The following is a 26,198-nucleotide window of genomic DNA, read 5'->3' on the forward strand; positions in this document are numbered from 1 at the left end:
TTGTCCCAGAATAACGGGGCGGGGGAGGAAGCGAGTTGTTTTATAAGGGGCCAACCCAGGAGAGGGCAGCCGAGAGATGGCTAGGCAGAAGGAGCAGCTCCTGGCCCACTCAGGTGCTGGCTGTGCTGGGAAATACAAGCCCTCGCTTTGGCTGTTGCCTGTGAAAGTGCCACTGCTGCACTCAGGAATTAAGCTTTTGGATTGCTCAACTTTGAACTAGATTTTTGGCCTTTCTGCTCACTTTATGCACAGCGGTTCCAAGTAAGTTGTAGTTTTATAGAGTAGCACATTAATTTGTTGCTTCAGAAGCATTAAAAAAAAGAACTGCTAAATCTAATTATTAACAAGTTGTATGTTAAAGCAGACAGTGCTGCCCTTTCTCTTTTAAAATGCTGTGAAAAACAGTCTTGAGCATTTAATATTATTAAGTACAATTAAATGTCCTGTGGAGGTGATTGAAAAGAGTTTGGCATAGATTGATGACTGTAAATTACCAGTTTCTTTAAGTACATTAGGCCAGTTTTTTGAAAAACAACCACACTATAAAGTTTGATCTTATCAACTTATCAAAAATTAGTATCCTGATGTATCTTTATAGCAGTTCTTTTTATAAAATTTCCATTTTGACCATTTTAAGAGGCAAATACAATTTAAAAACTGCTACCATACTAAAACCTGTGATTGCATACAAATAATTGACCAATTAACTGAGAACAGAAAGATTCAATTAAAATGTAGGACTCAAAAAGCTGTGAAAATGTGCATTTCATTTACTTTCACAAGCAATAAAAAATTGAGGCAATTACATACAGATTTTGAGATGCATTTTCATACCTTCATTTTTTTAGTCTTTAATTTGCAATCTTTTGTTGTAGTTCTGTTTTGGATGCGCTTTAATCCCAGTCAGCAATTCAGCCCCACACAGCCATTCACTCACTCTGCCACTCGTGGAATGGGGGAGAGAAGAGGAGAGTAGAAGTGAGAAGTCTTGGGGGTTGAGATGGGTGACTATCTAATAGGGAAAGTAAAAACTGCTAATGCAAGCAAAGCAAAACAATTCACCGCTTCCTATTGGCAGGCAGGTTGAGTGAGCCCCAGGAAAGCAGAGCTCCATTGCATGTGACAGTGGCTTGGGAAGACAGACACCAAATACTCTGAGTGCTTGTGGTCAGTTGTGGGCAGTTGTCACATCTCTGTCCCTTTCCCACTTTCCTCTGCACCCCCAGCTTCCTTGCTGGTGAGATGGGGTGAAGAGCAGCAAAGGCCTTGGACCTGTGAGCACTGTGTAGTGACGGATAAAACATCCCTGTGTTATCAACAGTTTCCAGCACAAATCCAAAACACAGCCCCATACTAGCTACTGTCAAGAAATGTACCTCTGTCCCAGCCAAAACCAGCACATACATAAGTCAGTGTATAAGGAATCTAGCTTGTAATTCTGCAAAACATTGAGACTTGCTGAAAGACAAAACTTCGTGCCTTAAGATTAGGTTCATGTGATATTGTATGATGGAAATATTAAAATTAGTAGCCTACCTGAATGGTTATATACCACTGTTAAAAGCATGGAGGATCTGGAAGTGAAAATAAGAAACTCTGTGAAAGTGTGTAATTTTCAGGTGGTAGTTTATGACAATATTGTCTTCCTGTCATCTTTCTATTCATAGCTGAGTTCCTCCCTCTCTTCTTTTGCTACATTGTTCCTGCTGAAAAGTTGAATTCAGCTTTTTTTGCACTAATGTGAGTCAGGTTACAGTACAGTACAATTTACTGGTAATGTCACATTCTGGAGTATGATTTGCAAGACTTCAGGTGCAGTGTCTTTGTCTACCTAGCAGAGTGATCCCCTTAGGTTCTCACTGTGTGCTACTGGGACAAAGCCATATTTGGCCCCATTTTATGCAGTGCTTTTTCAGTAGCATTGCTTTTCTTTAGGTTGCTGTCTAAAAATAAATGAGTCTGTGTTCAGCAGTAGTCTTGGGTTTTATTGCAGTAATGCTGTTAGGCCCTCAGACAGGCCACCACAGTGATACAGTCCCTGCTCCTATAGAGCTTACATGCTAGCTTTTAAAAGTCAACTTTATTATAAATTCTCTTGTATAGTCCAAATTTATACATAGGTCTATATGAAACCAACTCAGGTTTTGGACTTAATTCCAGTACTTCAGGAAATCAGCAGCTAGATTTCAAGACTAGAATCAGATATAACTTGAGCTTGCTGAAGGTATTGCTGACTTTTCTTGCTGCAAGCACAAACAGAAGTACATGCTGAAGCTCAAAATTTCAGGGTGTTTAAAACATGCTGCTTTAAAAAAGTAAATTAAAAAGAAAAAAAAAAAAACAAACCCTTGCACACAATACAAAATATACATAATATTTCCAGTATTATTTGCAGCTGTGCCAACTTAAAAGTGCAAGACTTGCCCATTACAAAAAACTGAATTACCCATTTAAGTATTAATTTTGAAAGAAAAATAAACTATTAACTTGGAGTGGTTAGGATACAAAAACCTTACCCATTGTTATGTCTCCCCTTTATTTTGAAAAAGCAGTATTGTGTCCAGGCTGGGAAGGGGAATTACATTGTCCATGTCAAAATACTAGTGAATTGAATCATTGCTACCTGATTGATAAACTGGTAAATCCCCAAAGAAGTTGCATATTGGATATTAATCTGTACCTCCCACTGAAGGCAGAAGAAGGAAGTCTGGGTGAATGCCTGAATTGCCCTGGTAGGCAGCACCAGAAATTGAAAATTCTACCATCTGGTGTATTGTGAAATTCCCTCTCTGCTCCGGAGTGCATGACCCTGATTATGTAGGAGTTTCCCACATACATGGCTGTAGGGGTTATTTTTTTCTGCATAAGTTTATATAAGAATTGAGGCAGATATTTTTTTTCTTTTTACTCTCAGCACATTTGCCCTCAAAGTTTATAATTACAAGTCAGGAGCTTATTCGTTAGATTTATGCAATTTCTATTTTTTTTTCCACTTTTAAAATATTTGTTTTGGTTGCAGACTCAGCTGGTGGCAAGAATCTTGTTTGATAATTGATATAAGAATCTGAATTGTTTTTCAGAACGTTAGAAAAACCACAACAAAATGTCTCAAAACATAACATTTCATAGATACAAAATAAATTCAAAACACATATGAAACTACACTGAGCATAATCCAGCTGTTGCTGCAAATGAAGCTGTTATTTGCCAAAGAGATGGTTGGCTTTTGACTGATTAGCTATTAAAAAAGACTGAGTAAAACTTTCAAACATGCTTAAGGCTAGTCCCTCAGAAAATAATGGAAAAGTGCCTAAGCATAATTACAATCCAGTTTTGGGGGGAAGACACCATGAATTCATGTTCTCAACCAGGCACATTTGCATGTTTTACTCTTCAAGTAAATCACCTCAAGTTGGAAACAATCTCACTGGCATGGCAGCATACATACAAAAACCATACACATCTTCTCTCCCAATCAATTGTAAGTGTAACTGCCAGGCATGAGAGAGAAAGGCAGCCAAAAGGCCAATTCCCCTGTTGCCAGTCTTACAGCATGGGCCTTTATTAGACCGAGCTTTCATTATAACCAGGCAGCGTAACAGCATGTGATAAACTTGAGGTGTGTAACCAACACAAAGTCACTCAAGTGTTGCTCTTAGAGCTCATTACAGAGCACTACAGTACTTCACCGTATAAAACATAAGTTAACTTCACCAAGACATGAACAGGTAGGACCAAAAAAAATGTGACAGGTAAGGAGGTTGTACTGAACTTTGGTCTCCTGGAGGGCACCGAGATGCTAAAGAAGTGCAGTAAACATTTTACAGAGCTTAGATCTTCACTATCCCCTTTTGTAACGTGCATAATTCCTCAGTCAGCTATCCCCTTTAGTTCAATCTATGCTCTTAGTCTTGCAAAATCTTTCAGTACAGAATTAAAGGCAAGATCTTGACTGTCTTTTCTATTTATGTCAAAAGCAAAACTGGTATCAGAGGGACCAAGAGTATAAAGGCCAGCATAACAGTAGTGGTAGTTCTTCTCAGGATGAAAATTGAGTGTTAATGTTGCAGAAAACATGCCATAAGTGATTATGAAATTCATCTTTTCTTCTCAGGGAGAAAGTATGCAGAAGACAGTTATACATATCATTTGGCAATACTTCCCCCAAACAATATCCTTTAGTAATTTAGTTGTAACCTTAGTGCAAGAAATGTGGTGAACTTTTGGAAGACTTTGCCTAGCCAGTTGTCCTATAGCAACCAGACAGACATCTTCATACACAGTTCCCAGTTTATAAATTAGTTAAAGCAAAGGTTTGCTGGTGGAAATTATTTTACTAAAACAATAAGGATGGAGCTAGTCAATGAAAAAATGACTTTTCTTCTTCCAGTCTGGAAGCAGTGTTTACCACACATTCATCATCAACTTAATAGAAAATGTCCTTTAACACATGTGGTACTTGTCAACTGAATTACAAACTGATGCTGTTCCACAATAATCTGAAATAAATTCTTGTTTCACTCTACAGTAGATCAAGAGAAGGGCTGCTGGAACAGTATGTTACTGTATACTCCGGACCTGCCAGTTCTAAGGGTTAAGTTTGTTTGAAAGGCAAAAATTTACAAGAAAAGGCATTATAAATCATTTTTGAAAAAACCAAACTGTCCTGCAGTTACTCTTACAATAGAGTAGAATCTGTAAAATATTTAATCTATAAAGACACTTTCATTAAAAATGTTTAAATGTTACTAAGCTTTAAGGCACTCCAGCTGAAGAACTGCCTGATCACAACTACTACTGGTGGCTCAGATCTCCTCTTTGTCCATCTAACTCATCTTCAGTCTTTGTCCTTTGTGAGTTCTGCAATTTCATCGACATCTTCTATATCCTGTGTCATTTTCTCGTACTGTCTCTTGAAGAAGCCAAGCTGTGAGAAGTATTAAAATAACACCACATTGCAGTCAGTCATTGATAATTCATTACTCAGCAGAACTAAATACTATGATGGTAAAAATGCACGTGTGCATGCATACACTGTAGAGTGATTTGTAGACAATTCTTGCCTCTAAAATGAAAGGAGGTGGGCCTTAAACTCCTACCTGGTGCAACTAAATGCTAGAGCAGCAGTGCTGATTAGCCAGTTTTCTCCCTGCTGACATTTCCATGATGCCTTGATAATGCTAAGGAGCACTTCAAACACCAATCCCCTGGCACACAGAAAAACTTTTCCCTTTTTCTGTGTAACCTTTGTAATTTACTTTTTGTTCCTGCCCTTTCTTTTGTCTGTTGTCTGTTCAATATATATTCTCTCTCACCTTGGCTGTAATCCCCACCCTTGTCCACTGGGAATATCACAGGTGTTCAGAGCCTAGATAGGATATTATCGAAGGAGGCAGACAGGAAAGGAAAAAAGTAAATACCACAGCCCCTGTTTTGAATGACTGGCAGCTCATTTATCATCTTCATGTTGCTGGTTTCTATAAGGACTCATTTCATAAACCCGTCTAAAATATGTTAAGGATGTAATGTCAGTGCAGTATTATTCACACCACCAAACTGCAGATGTGGTTTTGTTTCACACTAGAACAGAGATATTGCAAAGAAAATAGCCCAAATGTATTTATCCCTTTCTGGTTTTAAGATACAATTACCTACTTACTTTCCACAAAACAGCAACCAGTACCAACAGCAAGAGGAGTCCAGCCAATATGCTGCCAATCACAACACCTACTGGTACCTCAGCTTTCTCATCCGGCTTCATTATTGTAACTGGGATCTGAAAGCAGAGAGACTGTGTTTTAGGGGCTAATGTTAACTACAAATAGGGTAGGATTTGTAAACCAAATATCAAGAATGCCTGGACTGCATATATTCCAGGATGAATGACTGGAATGCACCAAGCAATTACAACCCTTTCACTGGTGTCTGTGGGTGCTTGGTTACACTGAGGACTAGAGGCCCTCATCACTCTTGGCCATGCATAACAGGCAGAGAAGAATCTCTCCTGCCAGCTGCCTCTCCATTAACAGCAGGCCTTTCAGAAGCTCCACACTACTACATCTACTACAACATCACTGTGTAGAACAGCCATGTTTACATGAAGGCAGGGAATAGCCTGGTGTACAGCCCCAAAATCAGACTGCTGGAGAAGCACTACTTTTCACCAAGTCTTGTCAGAGCCATTATCTGTGTTCAGCAGCTGTAGGAGGCAGTACTAATCACTGAGACCAGACACCATCCCATCTGTTGAACTCCTCCTGCTGGGGAGGTGCCTCAGTCTACTTTGCCTGCTGTTCCTACCTTCTATGAAACCATGATTTAAAGATCTCATCTGTTAAATCATGTGTTCTCCAGGGTCAACTGCATGAATTTGCTGCAAGATGTATAGGTCAAAGAGGAGCACCTCTAACACACCTACATTTCCTGAACCACACGCAATACCAAAGAGCTTCCAGAAGAGCACAGAGTGTCTGGAAGTTAGTTTTGAGGTGATACCCTATCTAGTTGGATTAAGTATAACCAAATATATAATTACATATAACAGAGTTTCTCGGTGAGACATTGCTGTAATATTTATGAACTGTCAAATTTTTGGATTTAATCTTGGAATGACATGCAGTTAGCTGAAAGTTTTTTTTCCTTCCTGAAACATGATAAAACAAGTCACACTGGTTTATTTTCTCAGGGTGGTTGTTCAGTGCATTTGTCTGGAGTAATTTAATCTTAAGCTTTCTGGGAAACTTGCACTGGACTGACATTTCTGTGATTTAAGTAATTTCTGTTGGAAGGCTCCAGTGTTGTGCTAGGTGTAGTTATGTGTATTCATTTCACCAAGGCAGGATGGCTTTGTGTATTTTCTAACTGAATGGCCATAGTGATGATTCTAGCAGGTTACCATTCTGGCCTCCAGCTGGCAGACCTTTCCTACTTGGAAAAAATGTGAAAGCTTTTACGTAAAAATACCTAAGCAACTTCCCCACATAGCATCACAAGGCAATACTAATTTATTTGGCTAACCAACAACCCAGTTCATCCAATATAAAAAGCCAATCTCATATATGCAGTTTGTCTAGTAATGCTTTCTGCATTAGATTAACAGTGAAGTGGCATTACTGGAAAGAAAAAATAATGCCTAAGAACAAATTATCTTTCCTGAAGTTAAACTGTGGTCAATAAGACACCATAAGACTGGGATTCAGTTAATCTGGTGTTTTTCTACAAAATGGTTCCTTGACTCTCAAAGGAGAATAGGCTTTTTTAAAAGCCCAATTCACCCTAGTTATTTTCAGGATCAAATTTAGGATGAGATGAGCTGCATTTCAGAAATACCCATTCTTTACCCAGGGACTAGGGTATATAGAATATGGATGACTAATGCAGATATTAAATTGTGAATCCTACCACATCCATCTAAATTAACAGGGTAAGTAAGGAAATAAACTCTGTTGCTTCTGTACTGTCCTGTTCCTAGGGAAGTGTGAAGGCCAGACTGGGTATTCCTTGTTGGCCTGACAAGAAGGAAGTACTGTGCTGGGTACTGACTCCAAGTGTCAAACTGTCTGCTCTAGGGAGAGTGTACCTCCACAACCTGGCACATTTACCAAGGCTTCTCACAGGGCAATAGGTCATTGAGTAAAGGTCAGTCTGGAAGTCACCAAAAGCCACTTTGTTTATGAGGAACCCTGTGGATAACTTTCAGCGTCTGTTCAGCTACTGCCTCAAAGGTGTAGAAGTCCCAGCTGCGCAATGGCTGGGGGAGGAATTGATTTTCATTTGTCACTATCATTTAAATAATAAAATTCTAATTTTCCTGAAATTGCCAACAGGACTTCTGGTAATGTAGATTTGGCAGTACCATGTTGCAAATGTGGAGAAATACTTATTAATACATGGTTTATGTGTTACCTAAAAAGCCTGTGCAATTACCTGGAATATTTGTATTTTATAGTAATGAGTTTAATCTCCTAATAGAAATAATATCATGCCAAACTGAAGCACTCAGAACACTTCAAATACTGGCATGTAATTTTTCTGTGAAAACATACTTCCTTTGTTCTTCAGGCACTGGAGGTTTTACTGATTACAAAACAGCTTATGAGTGATCCATGAGAAACCAATGATTAAAAATGGTATTGGATAGTGATTGTATCACAGACTGAGAGAGATCAATCTATAAGCGCTTTTGTATACATTTAGTTGAATTCTCTATTGCCTGTGAATGGGCTATGCTGCACATTCTTACAGATATTTGACTCATTTACTAATTTGCATTTTGTTTTTTAATGACCTTGGTTATTTGATGGATAAAACAGGCTACTAAGTCCTGTAAAAATAAATCTGAAGTTAGTACTGCAAATGGAAGGGTGTTCCTCTCAAGACAGAGTAAGAGAATAAGATGTCCTCTTTTATTACAACAGTACCACAGTGCTACTGTATTCTTCCAGAGTTTTTATTTTTCTGTATAGCAAATAGAAAGCTTAGAAGAAGAATTTAGTACTAATAAAGCAGTGGTATGGAGACTTCTCTTGAGATTAGCTATGTCCACATTGTCCATATGACAGCTATTCCAAATGCTAAAAATATTCCACATTCCAAAAAAAGAGATTAATTTCTGGGGACCTTTGCCAAACATTTGTGTAGAAACCTCAAACCATACTCTTATAGAAGTAAGTAAGACTGTAAGTCAGATTTGTGAACATGTTTCCCAGAGCTCATTTTTCTATAACAATTAATTCCATTGCAGCAAGAAAGCCAAATCTTGATCTTTTCATGAACAGAAAGCTATGTGAATTTCAGGAGTTTCCAGCTGACTTTTTCTCAGAGTTCTAGAATTTATTTGAGACCTATGGGTTTTAACTATGTCTGGTTTATATAGCAGTGGGCTGAAATAAAAACATTTTAATAACTTAAGGGATTTGTATATAGTCAAATGATACTTTAGTTCAACATAATCAAGCTGCTGTGTACTCCTAAAGGACACTGAAAATTTAATACTATCACTTTAATACAGTCAAAGATAGAGAAGTTGAAAAAATATACTTAACCATCACTTACAGTTAGGGTGTTCTCTCCAATGATAAATAACTCAGGGTTATTTGTATCAATTTTTGCTTCTGCAGAGAGTTGTAATGTCTGGAAACTTAACTGAAAGAAAATATTAAAACAACTGTAAAGCTCTGTTGTAGGGCAACACAATTGAAATGTAAATATTCTAAAATAATTCTATTGCCTTGAAATGAAGACTTCACAGCCATAAAAAAAAAATCATAGTAGTAAGAAAATTAAAGCTATTTTAATATTTTCCCCAGCCAACATGTCAATCAAAGTAATAATATATCAGTAATCCACTTAGCAATGACATTGAGGAACTGTTTTTTCTTTTTATTTAATGTACAGTTCAAGCAAAACAGAAGGAAATATTTACATAACCCTCTTTATAGCTATTTCAAAGCTGTCACTGCTGCTAGGAGGGAAGAGATGGGGGGAAATAGCAGTGAGAAAAGGAGACACAGCAACAAAATACAGATGGGAATATATCTCTGGCCTTTGAAAGAAATGGAAACTGGATGTTCTTTTACTTCCCCCAGCCTGCCCTTCTATCCAATGCTTCTGTTTTTCCCCATTTATTTTTTCCTTTCACTATGTGTTCCTCTCCACATCTCAAATTCTGACATAGCTCTCTCAGCTTAAACAGAGAAGATGACAAAAATCTTAAGCCAATTCCTATTTGAAAAGGGACCTTGTGCCAGACCCAACTTCCCTCTGTGGATGTACTGGGAGGAGAGGTGCATGGCTGTGTAGACACTGACAGTTCACTGCTGTTCTTCCACAGCACCACAAGGAATGGCCTCAGGTTCATGGGAGCACAGGACCACTCTCTCCAGGCGACCCAAAGGCAATGCCTGCTCTGCCCTTTTTCCTCCTCAGCCTGTCAGGGCCAGGTGCCATGGGCAGCTGTGGGTCTGCAGTGGCCAACACAACAAACTGACTGGCTCTGCAGTGCGAGTTATTGCACTCCCTGCACTGTGGCCATCTGCCCAATTGGTGTGTCCTGGACACCTAAAAGTTTAGAAGCATACCTGATCACTATTCAAAGCATCTCAATTCCTAAACACATCTTTTCTTTGCTTAGCAGGTACTGGCAAGTCTGCTATGGCCTTCTTGGACTTCTTGGATTGCCACTAAATTAAAAGGCTGATGATATGCATGATTGAGTGCTTGCAAGATTATTTGTGCTGAATTTTGACAACGAAATAGAAAATTACAAAATGGGAGACGCGAGGGGAACTGTGACATATGAGCTTTCCTTCCCATCAGCCAGTGATAGTAAACAATCCATTCCCACTCACTTTTTTGTGAGTAACCTTTTGTTCAGGTCTCCACCTTCTGCATACCTAACAGAACTAATAAATGGTCTTGACCCAGCTGATTAGAAACATACAAATGCTAAAGACAGACAGATGCTTTTCGTCACACATTTCCACAACACATTTAACACCTATCAACCTGACCTTTTCCTTTTAAGAGTTGAATGCTGGAGCTAACAACAGCCCTGCTGTTAAATGTCAATACCTGCCACAAAAATCACCAGACACACTAAGGAGACTGCATCATGTTCCTGATGCATTAAGCAAACCCAGGACTCCAAGATCATTTGGTTGGTTGCCTAGCTAAGAAGCAAACACAGTCTAACTTCAAAAGTCTGTTAACTCATGATGAGTTATATCCGGAGGACACATGGGGATTGAAAATAGGCTGAGATATTGACGTTTCTTTTAAAAAATAGGTCTTTAAGCAAGGACTGTTTCTTTGACACCTACTCTAACAAACACAAAAAATAAATTGAAGATATTTTCCACACTTTATCAAATAAAACTGGCAGCACTAACAGGGTTTTGGTAATTTGATATGATTTAAAATTATCTCAATGTAGGTTGTGATGTTCAAAAGCTAAAAAGCGCAATTACTTTACAGGCTATGATGATACTGTGCTCTGCTGTCTTATGATGAGTTTTGTGGAAACTGAAGTTCCCCCAGAATGAATCTAACAGATGTAGAAAACATTTTTCCAGCTGTGAAGGTTGTATTATTACAGCATTTTCTTAGATTCTGTGCTGAACTGAACTTTTATCAACTCTGTTATACAGCTTCACTACTTTAAGTTCAAGATTTCAATCTGGAAAAACACAAACCAATATAAAGGAAAGGAAGGTCTTTCTAGACTGTAAGGTCTCTGTACTGAACTTCGAAAAGTATCAGGAGTTTGAAAACACTTAAGTATATATCCATATATATATATATATATAAATATCTCCAGTACTTAAGTACTGGATCCTTCATAAAGATGCAGCTGATACTCACGGCAGCAAAGGTTCCATTCCAGATTTGGGTGGATATGTTCACAAAGTACTCTCCCTTCAGTGCAATGTCTTCCAATTTGCATGTGATGGTACTGCACTTCACGTTCTTACAGTTCTTCCAGGAGAAACAGCAAGAAGAGACAACAACATGCATTAAAAATGCACTTTAAAAATATTCTTGCAACATCCAGACTTTTTGCCCTTGCCTTTGCTGTTCTGTGCATACAAATTAAGTGCTTGCAGGCTGTGCTAAAGCAGATGCAGTGTCTGTAAGAACATCCATAGGCCAAGCTCCTGCTCTGTAAATGAGGAATGCCACCCCATCACAGCTTTCCTCACAAGTACAGCAATAGGCTCAGACGGTCAGCTCTGCTTCCCTCAGCTCAGAAGGTCCTGCTTACTGCAGCCCTGGGTTTTACTCACCAGTTCTTTGGAAGCTCTGAAGTTCTCTTTCATGAAAGATGGAGAATAAGGTCTTTTCCCTATTTGCAGTGGATTTATCTGAGCATCACAAGTAACACCTCTGGCCTAGGAAATATGGCAGGAATGAGACTGGACAACATGCTACTTGGTAGTTTATACTCATCATAATAATATAAATTTCTGGGCTTAGATGGTGGCGGTTAAAGGTTGAACTATGAACACTGAATTCTTTAGAAAACTAAAAGTATGAAATAAGTAATTCTTATGACACTTTCTTTTTTGTCCCTAGATTGACCTGAAGGGTTTTTCCTCATCTAAAAATTTCATTTTTACAATAACTTTCTCAGGAACTTGGAGAAGGACCTAACTGAGAAGATCCAGATACTCTACATATGCCAAGTAATTAGGCTAGTGTACTACTGGCATTGTGGTCCCTCTTTTATGAGGAAGGGACAAGGAGAAAAAGCATGGATTCTCTTAAGCCATAATATGGGGAGATAACAGATGTTTATATTACTGATAAACCCCCAAAATACAGTTCAGATCTATACCTCATCTATGGTGACTGCAGTTAGGTACATCAGTGGGTTGCCTTTGCTGGTCAGTTCGGGAAGAGTGATTGTTACTGATGACATCTTTACTGGAATATTTCCTGTTATTACCTGCAAAGTAAAAAACTCGAGAGTTAATTCAGGTAGCTATGCATAAATTATTTGATGCAGCAAGAAAATTAGAAATAATGGATGAGTATGGAAGAACTGGACTCCTTTTACATCAATTTTTTTCTTACTAAGACACTGGGGTAGTAATTTTGTGAATAGTAAAGCAGAAAGTATACTGTATAGCTCCAGGTTCCTGTCTGTTTTCTTAGTAAAGCATGAAATATATTTTGAAAAGCAAATATTTTGCCACAGCCAATAGGCCTGTTTAGTCTTTGAAGTAGCAGTTACAGGAATGGAAATGGAACATAATTTAACTTTCTTCCACGTTGCATATTTTGATCTAAGTTTTTTTCTGTGTTATGTAATAAGCACTGTGATTTGGCTAGTTCTTGCATCAGGTTTGAGCTCCTAACCCTTGCCAAACTTCCAAGTTTCAAAGTCCAAGCCTGCAAGCACTTGTTTTTCTTTATCAAGTTGTCAGGAGACTCTGTGAAAAAACAGTCTAAGTTGGCCTAAAGTTAAGCATTAACCACCTTCTAAATATGTACACAGTGCAGGACCAATCTCTCCCCCTTTCTAGTTGTACAAATGTCATCCTTAACCTTATGAAGACTCCAAGAACTTACGCTATTTGCAATTATTTTTTTACTTGACCTATTCAAAAGCCTCAAAATCAGACAATGAAAGCAGGAGTGTTTTTTTAAACAAGGTTTTGGGAGCAGGCTACAGAGGGAGCTAAGGCAACTTCTTGAACCAGAAAAAACAGACTTACTAACCTTAACTGAGAAGTTGAATGTGGGGCCAATATCTTCAAAATTATTCACAGTGGAAGGAATGTTATGATCAGAGTATACTTCATAAAAGTTGATATTGGCAAGCCTGGTTAACAACCATAAAACAATACATTTCAATTTGGCAGCTGCTTTGAAAACATATGTTACTGGATATGGCTTTGTGAAACAGGTCAGAAGTACAGAGAAAGAAGTAGTCAGTCACTTAGATTGTTGTTTGAATTTTACAAAATTGGTTAAGAAAATGGTGTACTGAAGCCCAGAGCTGGAAAAAACATGTGAAATTAGGACAAGAGAATTGTACAGGATACAGACTCTCAAGCTTTTAGACCCTGCATTGTTTCAGGGCCATACTGCAAACTCCTCTGCACACAAATTCACCCTTGCAGTCATCATTTTTTCCCCAGGAAGGGCCTGAGTAAAAGGCTGTCTCCCTTGGTACATCTGTAACTGGTGGGGTGTGAAAACACAGGCATCACCCTGCTTATGTAGATGGTACATATCACATAGTCCTCATAGTACTCTTGGGCCACATTCTTTAGAAATTACGGGGTTTAAAATCCAGCATTTCCAAAGTAATACAAGGGTGGTTTCAGCCCTCTGCAGCATGGAATGGCAGGTATGTGATGGAAGGACATGGTGCTTGAGGAGCTCTGTTAGTTGGAACCATGCTCAAAGGCAAGGAAAACATCCCAGTGCATTACACCCACTACCTGCTACCTGTGAGCAGCTACTCTGCTAAATCATGCCAGAACTGTGTCTGCTCTTGATCATTAACTTTCATTAGAAGGCTAATTTGAGCAGTCAAAAAGCAAGCTGGTCAGTGAGTTAACAATAAATAGAGGCTATTACAGCTCCTACATCAGCTCTTCCTGTTCCACAAGGAATCTATCATCTTTACTGCTCTCCCTGTTTAATCTGGTAACATCTGGGAATACAATCCCAATATAATGTGTGTGCAGTCACACAGATGTGCTTCCTGATCAGTGTTGGTCCTCCATACTGCACTATGGATCCTTTCTGATCCTCCATACTTTCTCCCATGGGCCCTTTCCTTGAAGGGCTTGCTCACAAGGACTCCAAGGAAAACACACATATTTTCTGCTTCCTTTCTCCTGGAGATTCCAGTCCTTCCAAGATGCAGAGTATCAACTTCTGTGTCCTTTCAGAAGTCTTTGGAAAGACATACTGCTACATCTTCTCCTAGAAACTCAGGAAATTAATCCTAGAAAGACTTCGCTTCAGCAAAACAATACTCTTTTCTCAACTCTTGTATATTAAGGGATTACTTCTTGGCTACATTACCTGCCTCAGGAAGGAACAAATTCCAGGTAAATACTTCCTAAGCCAAGTTATGCCATGGCTTAATATGCATTTCATTTAATTATTTTAAATTTATCATCTCCAAGAATAAAATAACCATTTTCTGGCAGTAGGTATTCCTTCATTCCTTGATGTGCATATGAAATTGCATTTTTTCATATTCAGGAGATGTAGCTGAATTCAAACCCTTGCTTTCCCTTGAATAACTTTTATAGACTCTATTCCTCGCTTCTTCCAAAGCATTTAATTTCATTTCAGTTCATATTTCTCAGCTAATTAAACCCATTGACTCAAGTTGGCACCATCTGAATTTCCTAAGAAGTTAGCCCTCTACACAGATGTTCCTGCAGTCTCTGCTGCTGCTGGCAAGGTCTCATGCAACTTTCTCAAGGAGCTGAAAGAACTTGCACCATTGACTCAAATGCTTCTCTGTACTTAAAATAATCTCAAAAATTCCGCTTGACTCTGAGACTGGTGCACATATTGATGATGCAGGGCCTTCAATATTCTGAAACTACTTCTGCAAAGATTAATTAAAACACTAATCTTCTGTACTGTGGTCCCTATTCTAGCTCATCCTACACAGAAGCCAACAGTTCTTGTAGCTATGGTGGTCTCTGAATATTAATTTCCTGGATCCATTGTTGCTGGGCATTTTGAAGCAGCTCCCTCTTTTTAAAATTTCTGTTATTCTCTGAATATCTACTGGGTTTTAAAATATTCGTTTATATTTATAAATTTGTGAACACCTTGGGATGCAAAAGCCTTTTTTCACCAAGAATTGGTGACTAAATGCATTAACTGTAATTACATGTTGATCCTAGAAATGGAGTATTTGGGAGAGATAAATAAATCTTTTCTTTGATGAAAATTCAAATATCCTACCTTGATCTGAGAGTGACACCAGTATATTTTTGTTTCAGTTGCAATCTAAGTTAAACTGTAACTGAAATGTTTCTTGTTTGGAACAGTAACAGACTCATTACTGTTGGAGTTCATCCCAAGTCAGCAAGCATTTCCAGGCTCAAGATACGAAGTTTCAAGATCATATGAAGATAAAAGGCCTTAAAAGGCTTTTCATGGTCTCTTCCCCCTGCCTGCTCAGCTGCCTCTCCTTACAAATTACCCTTCCCAGGGTAAAGGATCTCTCTTCCAACAGCCCTGACTTGCCTTCTACATGGAGAAGAAAGGGCTGGCACCAGGTAGAGGGGGTAGGTTTGAGCCAGAACCTGGATGGGTGCAAGGGAAAGCAGGGTGTCTGCTTCCAATGCCAGTGCAGCTGCAGCAAGGGAGAATCTGCCAGGTGTACCTCAGGTTTTAGTTCAAATCATTATCTCAAACTGATAAAAAATTTATATTCTTGCTCCAGGTTTAGCAAATACATCCATATTTTTTTTATTTTTTTTCTTTCCCTCCTTTACTGAGGGGGTAATATTTTTCCTTTTGAGATTCTTTTGTTTAGCTTTAATCACAGTAGTTCCAGATTTGATCCCAGGTCATTATATTTGAGCCAAGAAACTCAATGTTATTATGCAGTATATACTATTTATGTTACCTAAACCACATGCACTGTTTGGCCTTTGTATCAATTCTGTTCACAGAAGCATCTGTAACAAGTTTTGGGAGGTAAACATGAGTCCACAACTTTCCTAAATTTATATATAAGTTTGGTTGGAAGGATGGACAAAAAATCTGCTACTACTCGTGAAGAGGTAATTTCTTATGACTTCCACAACCAAAGCAAAGCTTTGCTATATTTTAATGGCCTTTCAAGACCGTTAGTTCAAGTAGCTTTGCAAAATAACTGTGTCTATTTACATAAATCAGCATACCTTGTGAAGTGAATTTCTGCATCGTATCGCAAAGGAATTGATAAGGTGACCTGGTTGTCCGAGTCTTGCTGTTCCTTACTTTCACTGTTCATCAAAACACATTTGAGTCAGGTGTAATAATATTGTTTTATACAAATAAGCTTTTAATATCTAACTTGATTTAATATCATTATGTACTTTACCTCCATGTATGAAAACTTAGAACTGCCACATTCTGAAGATTTTTAAGGTTAAAATTAAAGCTGATATCAAAGGATACCTACGGAAGAGACAAGGAACACAAAGTAAATGAGTTGGTACAACATCCTGAAGGACATTATTAATGTGTGTAACAGTCTAGAACTGCCCTCTGTATCTGAATTCTCTACAGATTTCAGTGTAATATTTTGATAATTTCTTAATATTCAGAATTGATTTGTTCTTAAATTCCCCTTCAAGTTGGCATTCTTACATAAACATGAGTTATTTGCATTTTAAAATTGTGTACAACTAGCTGTAAACTGCAAAAAAAGGTGTTCACAATTCCTTCATTCTAAACTCTAGCATTAACATAAGCTTTGTATTCACTCTTTTCTTCCATTTGTTCCTGCAGGTCCACTTTGAGCAATTTCATTAACATTCAGAACAAGCTTAACTTTCTATGTATGGGTTTTTTTAAGCTATTATTCTATATGTCATATATAGAATAATATACATGTTTATATATAATAATAATGTATATTATATAGAATAATATACATGTGTATATATATAGTATATATAGTATATATTCTATATAAAATACAGAATAACATCATGTTTCTGTTCTTTCAAGCAAGTTTTTTGTTGCTCCAGCTGATTATGTTAGAGGCTAGAACCCTGTTTCTGCTCTGCCATTGAGGAATAAGAGATTCCATGAAACTGTGGATATCATGAGGTTTATGGTATATATGGAAAAAGAAGATACACAATTCATCCTGGGGCTGTGTGGGCCTCCCATCTCCTCCCAAAACAATACTTGGAGAGATAAGATTCACAGAGCAGGTGAGGCAGTTACTCCAGGTTCACACTGCAGAAAGGATTTAATGGGAATTGTGCACAGTTCTTAGGAGCCTGCATATGATGCTCTATGCTTCTCTGCACCCAACTTTCACTCTCCAAAAGGTATATAGCTGCAGCAGCATTTGGAAGCTGTGGGTTGTGACAAATGAGCTTTGAGAGCCCTTTGTCCTTTAATGTGACAGGGAGTCACAAATTTTAAGCCCTAGCTTGCCTGTTTTAATGCCCTCTGTTGTAAAATCTAAGAAACCCTTATCAGCAATAAATGCAGAGTTATAGAAAAACAACAGCAGAGAAGGTTTTGGGTATCATTCAAGGTTATTTAAACATGCTAGCTGTACCTGTTGTCCTGTTCTGAAAACAGGATAGCTTATTTGGCAAATGACTGTACTTTGTGCTGTTCCTGTTTGACACAAGACTTCAGTCCCATCACTCTGCAAAGAAAACAGACAGAAACACCATCTTATTTCAGGTTTTGATAAGGCAGAGAGGTGTGTACCTTCAACAGCATATGTATTATACTAAGGAGGAGTGAAAATAGGTGGTATGGCAGTAAATCCAGGAGATGCAGCAGATGGGTGGGTCAGGGCCAGGAGGAAGTCACAAGGAAGGTGGGACAAGGACCATTTCCACTCAGTTTCTTGTGGGCTGCAATCATCTTACTAGAACTTTATGCTGAGCTTGGAAGAAGGAATAGAGGCCACAGAGTACAGATCAGCTCCACCACTTACTTCTATGAATCCTTTTTCACAGAATTTTTACAGAACTTTGCAGACATATTTACACAATCTTAGACCTGGAAGAAATCAAACATTCTGTAGGAAAATCTGCCATACATAATAGTTTGTTTACTACTTTCTAAAATATTGGCTTGTCATCATCCTTGATTCAAAGACAAATTCAAAATTCAGAGCCAGTTATCAACCCTTGGAAAATAATTTATTAAAAACTACTGTCTTTTGTAAAAAACATTCCTAGTAAACATTTACCATTCATGAATTGTGCTACCAAAAAAACCCTCAAAACAAAACCTGCAAAAAGACCCATAGTAGATTCTCAGTTTGTGTTTTTCTTCCCACCTTAAAGCAGGCACACTTTTCGCCCAAACTTCACTTTCAGGCTGAAGTGCTTCTAAGCAAAAGGGCTTTTAAAGCAAAAGAAAATTCTAGCTCCAGTGTGGTCTTTTGGCAGGAGTGAAATGAACAATCTTGCTGCACAACAGGATGGGGAGGTAGAGGGGCACCCCCAGCACTGTGTGCAATACTTTTGCCAATTCATTGTTCAGAATAATGCTGCTCTTGGGCAGGAATGAATGCTATCCCTCCTCTCCCTTCAGTACAGGGATTGCTCTGGATTTCACCCCCAGGATTATCACGCACCTCTCCAGTAGGAGCCTGACCATATAAACCAAGCACTGAAATCTGCATTTCAGCCTTCAATTGGGAGCAACAATTTAAATTATAGGTATGCTGCATTCCCCAAAATAGTATGCATAATTCCTCTCTTTTGCTTTCTCTAAGATAAAATTTGTTGGAAGAAGAGCTTTTGGTATTAGCCATCATGTCAATCTGATTAACTGTCAAGGCACTGATTACATGGCCTTGGCAGTAACACTATTTCTAGATCCCAAGTCTGTGCTTTAAGGATTCATCATCAATGCTGCATGTCTGATTTATCAAATACAAATTCCCTGTGGCACAGAAACTGCTTAAGTCATGCTGCTGGGACTTAAGAAGTAGATGTGGGTGCCAAGGCCTAAAGTGAGGAAAAGATGTCTGAGGTGAGGTCAAACTCAAAAAGTTGCCAGCTTTTATGCTGAGTTGGAAATATCTCTCCTTGACCTAAATAAACTGATATGCCGGGGGAATAATTCTGGTATCCAAGAAAACAAATTGTGAGAGAGTTTTGTACACACATTCTTTTCTGGAACAGGCACTGCTAGAAAGGAAAAAAAAGAAAATTTCTCTGAGAACCTCAAAAATCAGGGGCAATAACAGAAACAATGAAGTTGGGTATCACGCACCGGTAAAGAAGATGAAGCGAAAAACAAGTTGTCTGAAAATGTAGCCTGGATTCTGGTGTTATAAGCATTTTCCTTTTTATTTCTCAATTTCACATTGAATGTTAGTCTTCTGTTTTTGCTGCTGACAATAAACTGTTGTTTGCTGTTGGAAAATAAAGTCCATTGTTGTAAATAGAGGTACTAGAACAGCTGTGGATCAGGAAAATGTGTTGTCCAAAGCCCACAACAAATAGCAAGCAAAGCAAGACATTTCCTACATTGTATAAGCTTAAATGCCCTGCTTTCTAAATCCCTTGGTGTAAGAAATTCTGTGATGGTGTTTCCTAAAACCAGATAGAATTATTGTATTCCAAAAGTGCAGCACTTTGACTACGTGTTGTCAAAGTTTCTGCTGAATTTTCAAGGGGTCTACCCTGGTGGGAAGGTGGACAGAGTGGGCAGCACACATGGGCAGCCTTATTTCTGTGATGTACATATGTGCATATACATTTGACGTGGACTTAGAATATGTGCTGCCCAAATAGCTGACCAAAACTCCCCTGGCACAGCTACTGTAGGATCCTCACTGCTCCCTGCAGGAGGGATGAAGACAGCTGCTGCAGCTGCTGCTGCTCTCTCTTTGTGCTCCCTTTCCCAACAGCAGCCAGTCAGACACAATTTGTTCAATAATCACTATGTACTCATCTCTAAGGTAACAAAACTTGGGTTGGTCTAAGCTGACAAGAGTCCTACTTCTGTGTCTGTGTTCCTATCCTACCTCTTTTTCCTTGATTAAATTTAGATTAAAATGTCATTGCATTTTTAATTGGTACTGTTTCTAAGTAGATGTTAAAGTGGAAAGGTGTTCTCCTCTAGAAATTAATCCAAAGCCTACAGACAAACCAACTGTTGAAAACACTGGGCTTTAACAGTTCCACTGATTCAGCTCTTACCTGTCATCTGCCTTCTGCTGAACATTCAGAACAAGATCACAGATACAAAGTTCATCTTCACCACAGTCTTTAATAAAAGGAATCTAATAAAAACAAAAACATTTTCTAAATGACAGGGCTCAACGTTTAACATTATCTGAAGACACTAGAATACAAACATCTTCAAGCTGAAGCACGTTCTTGGCTTGTAGATTAAATCCTCTTAGGACATGAAAACCCTCTGAAGGACATGAAAAATATTGGCAAGTGAATGAGTGAAGTGAATAATGTGTTGCTACATCTCAACTGATCCAAGAACTGTACAGACAGGTTACTCTTCAATGACAGCAAAGGTGATGTAATAAAATTAGTTCTATCTCTCTTCTATGTACTTTTTTACTGTAGATAAAACTGAAAGAATTCGTCTTTGCCATCAACTAGAAGTTCACATCAATAGTAACATGGCTGAACTATATGCTTGTTATGTGCTATGGTGGCTGGTGTGTGTGTGTGTGTGTGAGCAAGCTCATGTAATACAGGCAAAGGAATGAAAGGAACCAGGGGACACCCCTCCATGTGACTTACTCAGAGCACCAGTTTTCACTTGCATGTACCTTTTTGGTGTTTGTTGGGGCCGCACGTTATGGATGTGTATGGCCACGAATAGTAAATCTGCATACTTACAGTATAGGCCACAGATGCTGGAGAAGATATATCCAGGACAGGGCTGGAGCCAGGATTTGCAAGGCCAATGTCAATGCGCAAGCTAAGTGAATTCACTGCATCCGAAGGCTCCTGTAAAACATGCATGGTTCAGATGATGGCTGCCAGCACAGAAAACAGGGTAAAAATGATAATTTCTATTGTGAATTGAGAATGGGCAGTAAAATAATACTTGCTCCAAAAAAGGAGTAGCAACAGTTCAAAGCTTCATTTCTTAAAGAATATAATTTTGTGAGATTGACTAGTGTGGATTCCTGTAGATTAACAGTTTTCAGTGTGATTTCCATGATAAAGCTGATTTTTCTAGGATTCCTGGAGACTGTGCACATCAAAGTAACTACTAGGACTAAGGAACATGCAGATTGTCTGCAGCTGTAGGAGCTGGTTCTCAAAGCCATCACTAGGTAGCTTTCATTCTCATCTAGCTGCAGAAGCCAAATTCCTATTCCACTCTGCCTTACCATCACAAAGAGCATCTGGGCCTGAGTGACACTAAAATACAGTAAATGCCATGTTTCCTTTTTTTCTCAGTCATGGATTAATCACTGTCTAGTCCTGTGGCTCACTGCTCCACATGGCACTAAATGTGATCAATAGGTTACTGCAAACCAGAGCAGGGACAGAAGTCCTTTACCTGACCTTGCATCATGCAACAGAGTTTAAGGCAAGTCTTAAGGCTATGTTCAGGCTTTAGTTCTGGAGAAACATAGATACCTCCTTATTTTTATTAAATTCCTTGGTGTGTACCGGGGGTTAGAATGCATCCGAAGTCTGCCTGAATGTTACTTTGAAGAAAACATTTGCATGTATGTTTTAGTTCTTACAGAAGAGTCTACTCAGAGGGAAATTAAAATCTATTTAAACTATAGACCATGGGCTCTATATTACACCAAAGCTGAATAACAGAATTAAGAACCCTCTTTCCTATCCTAAAAATCTGTACTGAATATGACATTTATTAGTTTCTATGAAATCCTAAACTTATTAAGTATTTCTCAGCTGTGGGTATTTGGGAAACATAAATAATTCAGTATACCATGCATGAAATTCACATTACAGACAAAAAATTAATCCATGCATTCCTCTGATCTTTTGCTATGCAAGAGTACGTGCAATTGCACTTACTTGTACACTGAAGACATCATGAACACAATTCTCTTCATGATGCACCACAAGATCCCTCTGCATGTACCTTTCATTATTTTCTTTGAAAAATCCTCTAGAAGTCACTCTGGAGGACTGGAGATCTGCATCCAATGTTGCATTGTACTTTATAGCTACAAGAAGGATAACAGTACATTTTTGACTGAGCATGGTTGCCTGTGATCTCATTACTATGCTTGATGTTACAGGGACCAGGCTTTCCAAACCACACTAAGTATTTCATGTTTTTCATAGCTAAACACAGGGCAGTTTCAAAATGAAAATACTTTCTCTTATGTTTTCCAAAGCAGTCAAACAGGTTTAGGTCCTGATCTGCAAGGGGCACATTAAATGGCAATCAATCCAGCCTCCACTGCAGATGTCTGAGCCTGCAGCTCAGGCAAGAAGCCTGTCAGCAGGGCCAGGGTTATTCTAGATAAAGCAGCCTTGCAACAATATCACTGAACTCAGAGGTGACTTTAAAGAATCTGCATCTTCTCTTCAATCACATAATACTTTCTGCCACCTCCTTTTTATTTTATGACTATTATGTTGTGGAAGTTCATTGTTATTTTATAGCTTAAAATCATGGGTTCCTAAAGGCACCCTATGTTCCTATGTAGCACTGAGGCAGTCCTACTGGCCTTGTCTCTGAGACTGAACTTAAAAACTTCATGGGAGCCCACTGCTGGTCACAGAAATATTCATTGTGCTCTGAAAACAAGAGCTTCTTCCCACTGAAAACTGCTCTGACACTCTGGAAAATATTTAATTTTCTTTTTCTGAAGAAATATGCAGTCTGCTGTTGAAAACAGAAGATTGGATGAACATAGCTCCTCATGAATTACATTTTTGGGGATTGTTGAACCACAAGGACACAGCTGTCCTCTATACTGTTAATTCCCCACTTTTCAAAGAGTATGGAACCAGTGATGAATTAGGTCTTAAAAACACTTTCTCAAGCACTTAAGTTTTATATTGATTTTGTGATTCTTGACAATCAATCTAATACATAAATGGACTTTCCATTGCTCATTTAAATAATGGACATTTGAAGAAAGTAATATAAGAAAAATAATTGAAATACTCTTACCTACTTGATTATTTTTCTTAGCAGGTCTAAATGAAGCCTGAAAACATATTTTGACAGTTATATCCGTATTCTTGTTCAGCAGACTGATTTTCTCAGGTTTAAATGAAGCAGTTATGGACACATTTGCAATGCTTCTTGACCTGACAAATATATTTAAAAAGTTACATGGGTTTTTGAAGAACACTAGGTAACATAGAAGCTGTTGTCTAACATTCTCTGTAAATGTTAGTATTGATTTTTTTTTGGTTCCCAATGTCAACTTCTTTTAATGGCACTAGAAAAATTATTTTTCCTTAGGTATACATGAATTTGTTGATATCATTGCTTATAGTAATAATGATATGTAGTTTCATGTCAAGTTAATGGCTGATTGATGGCTTCATCCTATGGTCTAATCAATCCCTCAAGGTATCAGAGAATGAAGCTCTTGGCCTATTTTCCAAATAAGTAACCTTCTGCTCTTCTGGGAAGGTGAGAATGGGTAATTTTTCATTTTATTTAATAGTGTAATTTTTCTGAAAAAGAACTTTGGTGTAATTAATCAAGATTTTGAAGAGTTTCAAAGGAACCCTACATGTAAAAACAAACACTTTAATCAAAATTAAATGCATTAATCAGCCCAAATGTAAGAGTGAAAGAAGAATCAGCATCTTCATTAATCAAATTTAAATAAATGCTGGTACTTCAAGGAGCATAATTTTCTTTAATAAAATTCCCAGCAGCAGCAGCAGCGGCAGTCAAAAGTCCAAACTGACCATTCATTTTTCATTATCTTGTTTCATTATGAAAGAAGTAGCAATTCACTGGTATTTTTCTTGCAATGGGGAGCCTTAGGCATGAAGACAGGCAACAGATAGGAAAGGAAACAACATTTGAATTTAGTTCCTCAAGCAAAGAGTGGAAATCACAGCCTACTTAGGAAGGCAGATGATTTGGGTTCTGTGAAACTTTTTTAAATTTTGTGAAAGTACTCCAGCTTCTGTGGAAAAGTCAATGTGCCATTAAAAATGTGTTTCTTGCCAGAACTACTTGTCAGCTCTCTATTACTGCTTTCTGTCCTTACCCTGCAGGACAACACTCCCCCCATACCAGCCATCAGCCAGTAAAGGTCACGCAGGTTGTGTGAGACGTGGTTTCATCTGTCTCAGGCTCAGCTATCAAAATTATACTGTGGCTACTTAGGTGCACAACCTGCTACAAATACCCTCCATCAAGCCCCATTCCCTGCTGCTGTCCCTTCCCTCTGGACCATGTGTCTGCACAGCAGTAGCAGGCAGATGTCTCCTGGCCCTCATTCCTGGTCAGGTCCCTCCCAGGCTCTGCCACCTGGCTTCCTCCCACATGTCCTGGTTCTGCCCTGTGTGCTGCCTTGGCTCTCAGTGGTTTCATGATAAATTCCTAAAAGAGATTTAGTCTAATGCTCTTTTTTTTAGGTAGTTTTGATAGCAGTGATGAGGCAGTAAGTGTGCTAGCACTGAACACGTTGAACAAAAGAGCTTTTTAATTTGCTTATTTTTCCTGTTTAATTAACTGCATGTTCAGTTGCTGCATCTGAAGCAGTAACTGCTTCCTTTCTAAGAAAGAGTATACTTACCATAGCACAACCACATTTCCATCAGCACCAACTGATACGTCAGTAATGCCATCATCATCTAAGTCTCTATGGCCATCTACTGATCTTCCAAAGAATTGGAGCTTTTGTCCAAAAGCAGAATCCGATCCTAAGATTTTCTGGGAAAGAGTTTGATTACTGAGTTTGCCAAATCATGTTTAAGTCCACAGATAGTACCCTAATTTTAACTGATACTCCCTGTATATGCAATGTGTTGTTTAAACAAAATTCATTTGTGGGTGTTTTATCAGATGCTTTTCTAACACTTCTTTCTCCTCTGTTGGAGCAGACAAAAGACTAGATTTTTCTGTCTTGGGAGCAAATCAACTGGCCGCTGTGTGCCAGATACAGCTGGGAACATTTTCCATCTCATATTGAGCAACTCTAAGAATATGAAGCTTAATAAGAGTTCTAACAAATACTTGCTGCAACCAGAAAATCTGCATAGAAAGAGATAATAAGATTACCATTATAGTATATATGAAGACCAGTGAAAGACTTTCCCTTTAATACTATGTATTTATAATTTGCAGAGCTGGGATTTATCTAATCTTCATTGCTGTACATCAACACTAAAAACCTGAAAATAATGAGTGTCAGTTTTAGGGCAGTAGTTGACTTCACACTCAGGTATCAAAAATGGCTCAGAATGAGCATTTTGCATGCTCATGCAAATGAACCTCTATATGGTTCATTTATAAGCACCACAACTCAGCCTGGATATGTTGACAGCTGAAAGGAGGATAGGCACAAAATGTAAAATAAACCATGAGAATAACAGTATTCCTTTAAGAGGTTGAAACAACACCCAACTAAAGTACAGAAGACCTGTTTTCCTCTAACACATTTAAAGGCACCAAGTACAGCATTATGCAACAGTTATTTACCTGAGAATATTTAGTACGTATAGTCTTTTGAAATCCATTATAAATATAAATTGCTCCAGAGTTTTGGTTTTCCAGTGGCGCACCTATTACAACATCATTAGAACCATCCAAATCAATGTCTGCAAGTGCTGTGATTGCTGATCCAAAGCGTGCATTTTCTGACCCCTGTGGACCTTCCAAGAGTTCTTGTTGATCCAAGATTCTCTTTAAAAATTGAAAAATAAGAGAAAGCAGAAACACAGCTACCACTGCACCAGATTAGACCTATCTACTCTATCTATCTATGTGCATTGTTTTTTGTTTCTGTTTTCCAGTACATTCCCCTCAGATAGCTCAACACTGAATTCCTTCCCCATTGTATTGCCCATTCAGTTTGC

At 38.3% G+C, this 26,198-nt stretch overlaps 1 protein-coding gene across 4 annotated transcripts in view; it reads right to left on the minus strand.

The window, feature by feature from the left end:
- Window positions 1-2,346: 2,346 nt before the first annotated feature.
- The window catches only part of ITGA2 (integrin subunit alpha 2), a 67,879-nt gene continuing 44,027 nt past the window's right edge, over window positions 2,347-26,198 (minus strand). For all 4 annotated transcript variants that reach the window (XM_021553879.3, XM_021553878.3, XM_077790315.1 and 1 more), the window contains 17 exons: window positions 25,822-26,025; window positions 24,917-25,053; window positions 23,323-23,462; window positions 22,212-22,363; window positions 21,048-21,158; window positions 20,385-20,467; window positions 19,453-19,594; window positions 17,771-17,863; window positions 16,574-16,650; window positions 16,392-16,475; window positions 13,222-13,324; window positions 12,335-12,445; window positions 11,784-11,888; window positions 11,362-11,475; window positions 9,055-9,144; window positions 5,660-5,776; window positions 2,347-4,927 (listed from right to left, as the gene is read on the minus strand). In XM_021553879.3, the coding sequence (XP_021409554.1) occupies window positions 4,838-4,927; window positions 5,660-5,776; window positions 9,055-9,144; window positions 11,362-11,475; window positions 11,784-11,888; window positions 12,335-12,445; window positions 13,222-13,324; window positions 16,392-16,475; window positions 16,574-16,650; window positions 17,771-17,863; window positions 19,453-19,594; window positions 20,385-20,467; window positions 21,048-21,158; window positions 22,212-22,363; window positions 23,323-23,462; window positions 24,917-25,053; window positions 25,822-26,025 (1,953 nt within the window). In that variant the 3' untranslated portion in view covers window positions 2,347-4,837. The remainder of the gene's footprint in view (window positions 4,928-5,659; window positions 5,777-9,054; window positions 9,145-11,361; window positions 11,476-11,783; window positions 11,889-12,334; window positions 12,446-13,221; window positions 13,325-16,391; window positions 16,476-16,573; window positions 16,651-17,770; window positions 17,864-19,452; window positions 19,595-20,384; window positions 20,468-21,047; window positions 21,159-22,211; window positions 22,364-23,322; window positions 23,463-24,916; window positions 25,054-25,821; window positions 26,026-26,198) is intronic.

Source organism: Lonchura striata, chromosome Z (assembly GCF_046129695.1).
Source record: "Lonchura striata isolate bLonStr1 chromosome Z, bLonStr1.mat, whole genome shotgun sequence".
Classification (NCBI taxonomy): domain Eukaryota; kingdom Metazoa; phylum Chordata; class Aves; order Passeriformes; family Estrildidae; genus Lonchura; species Lonchura striata.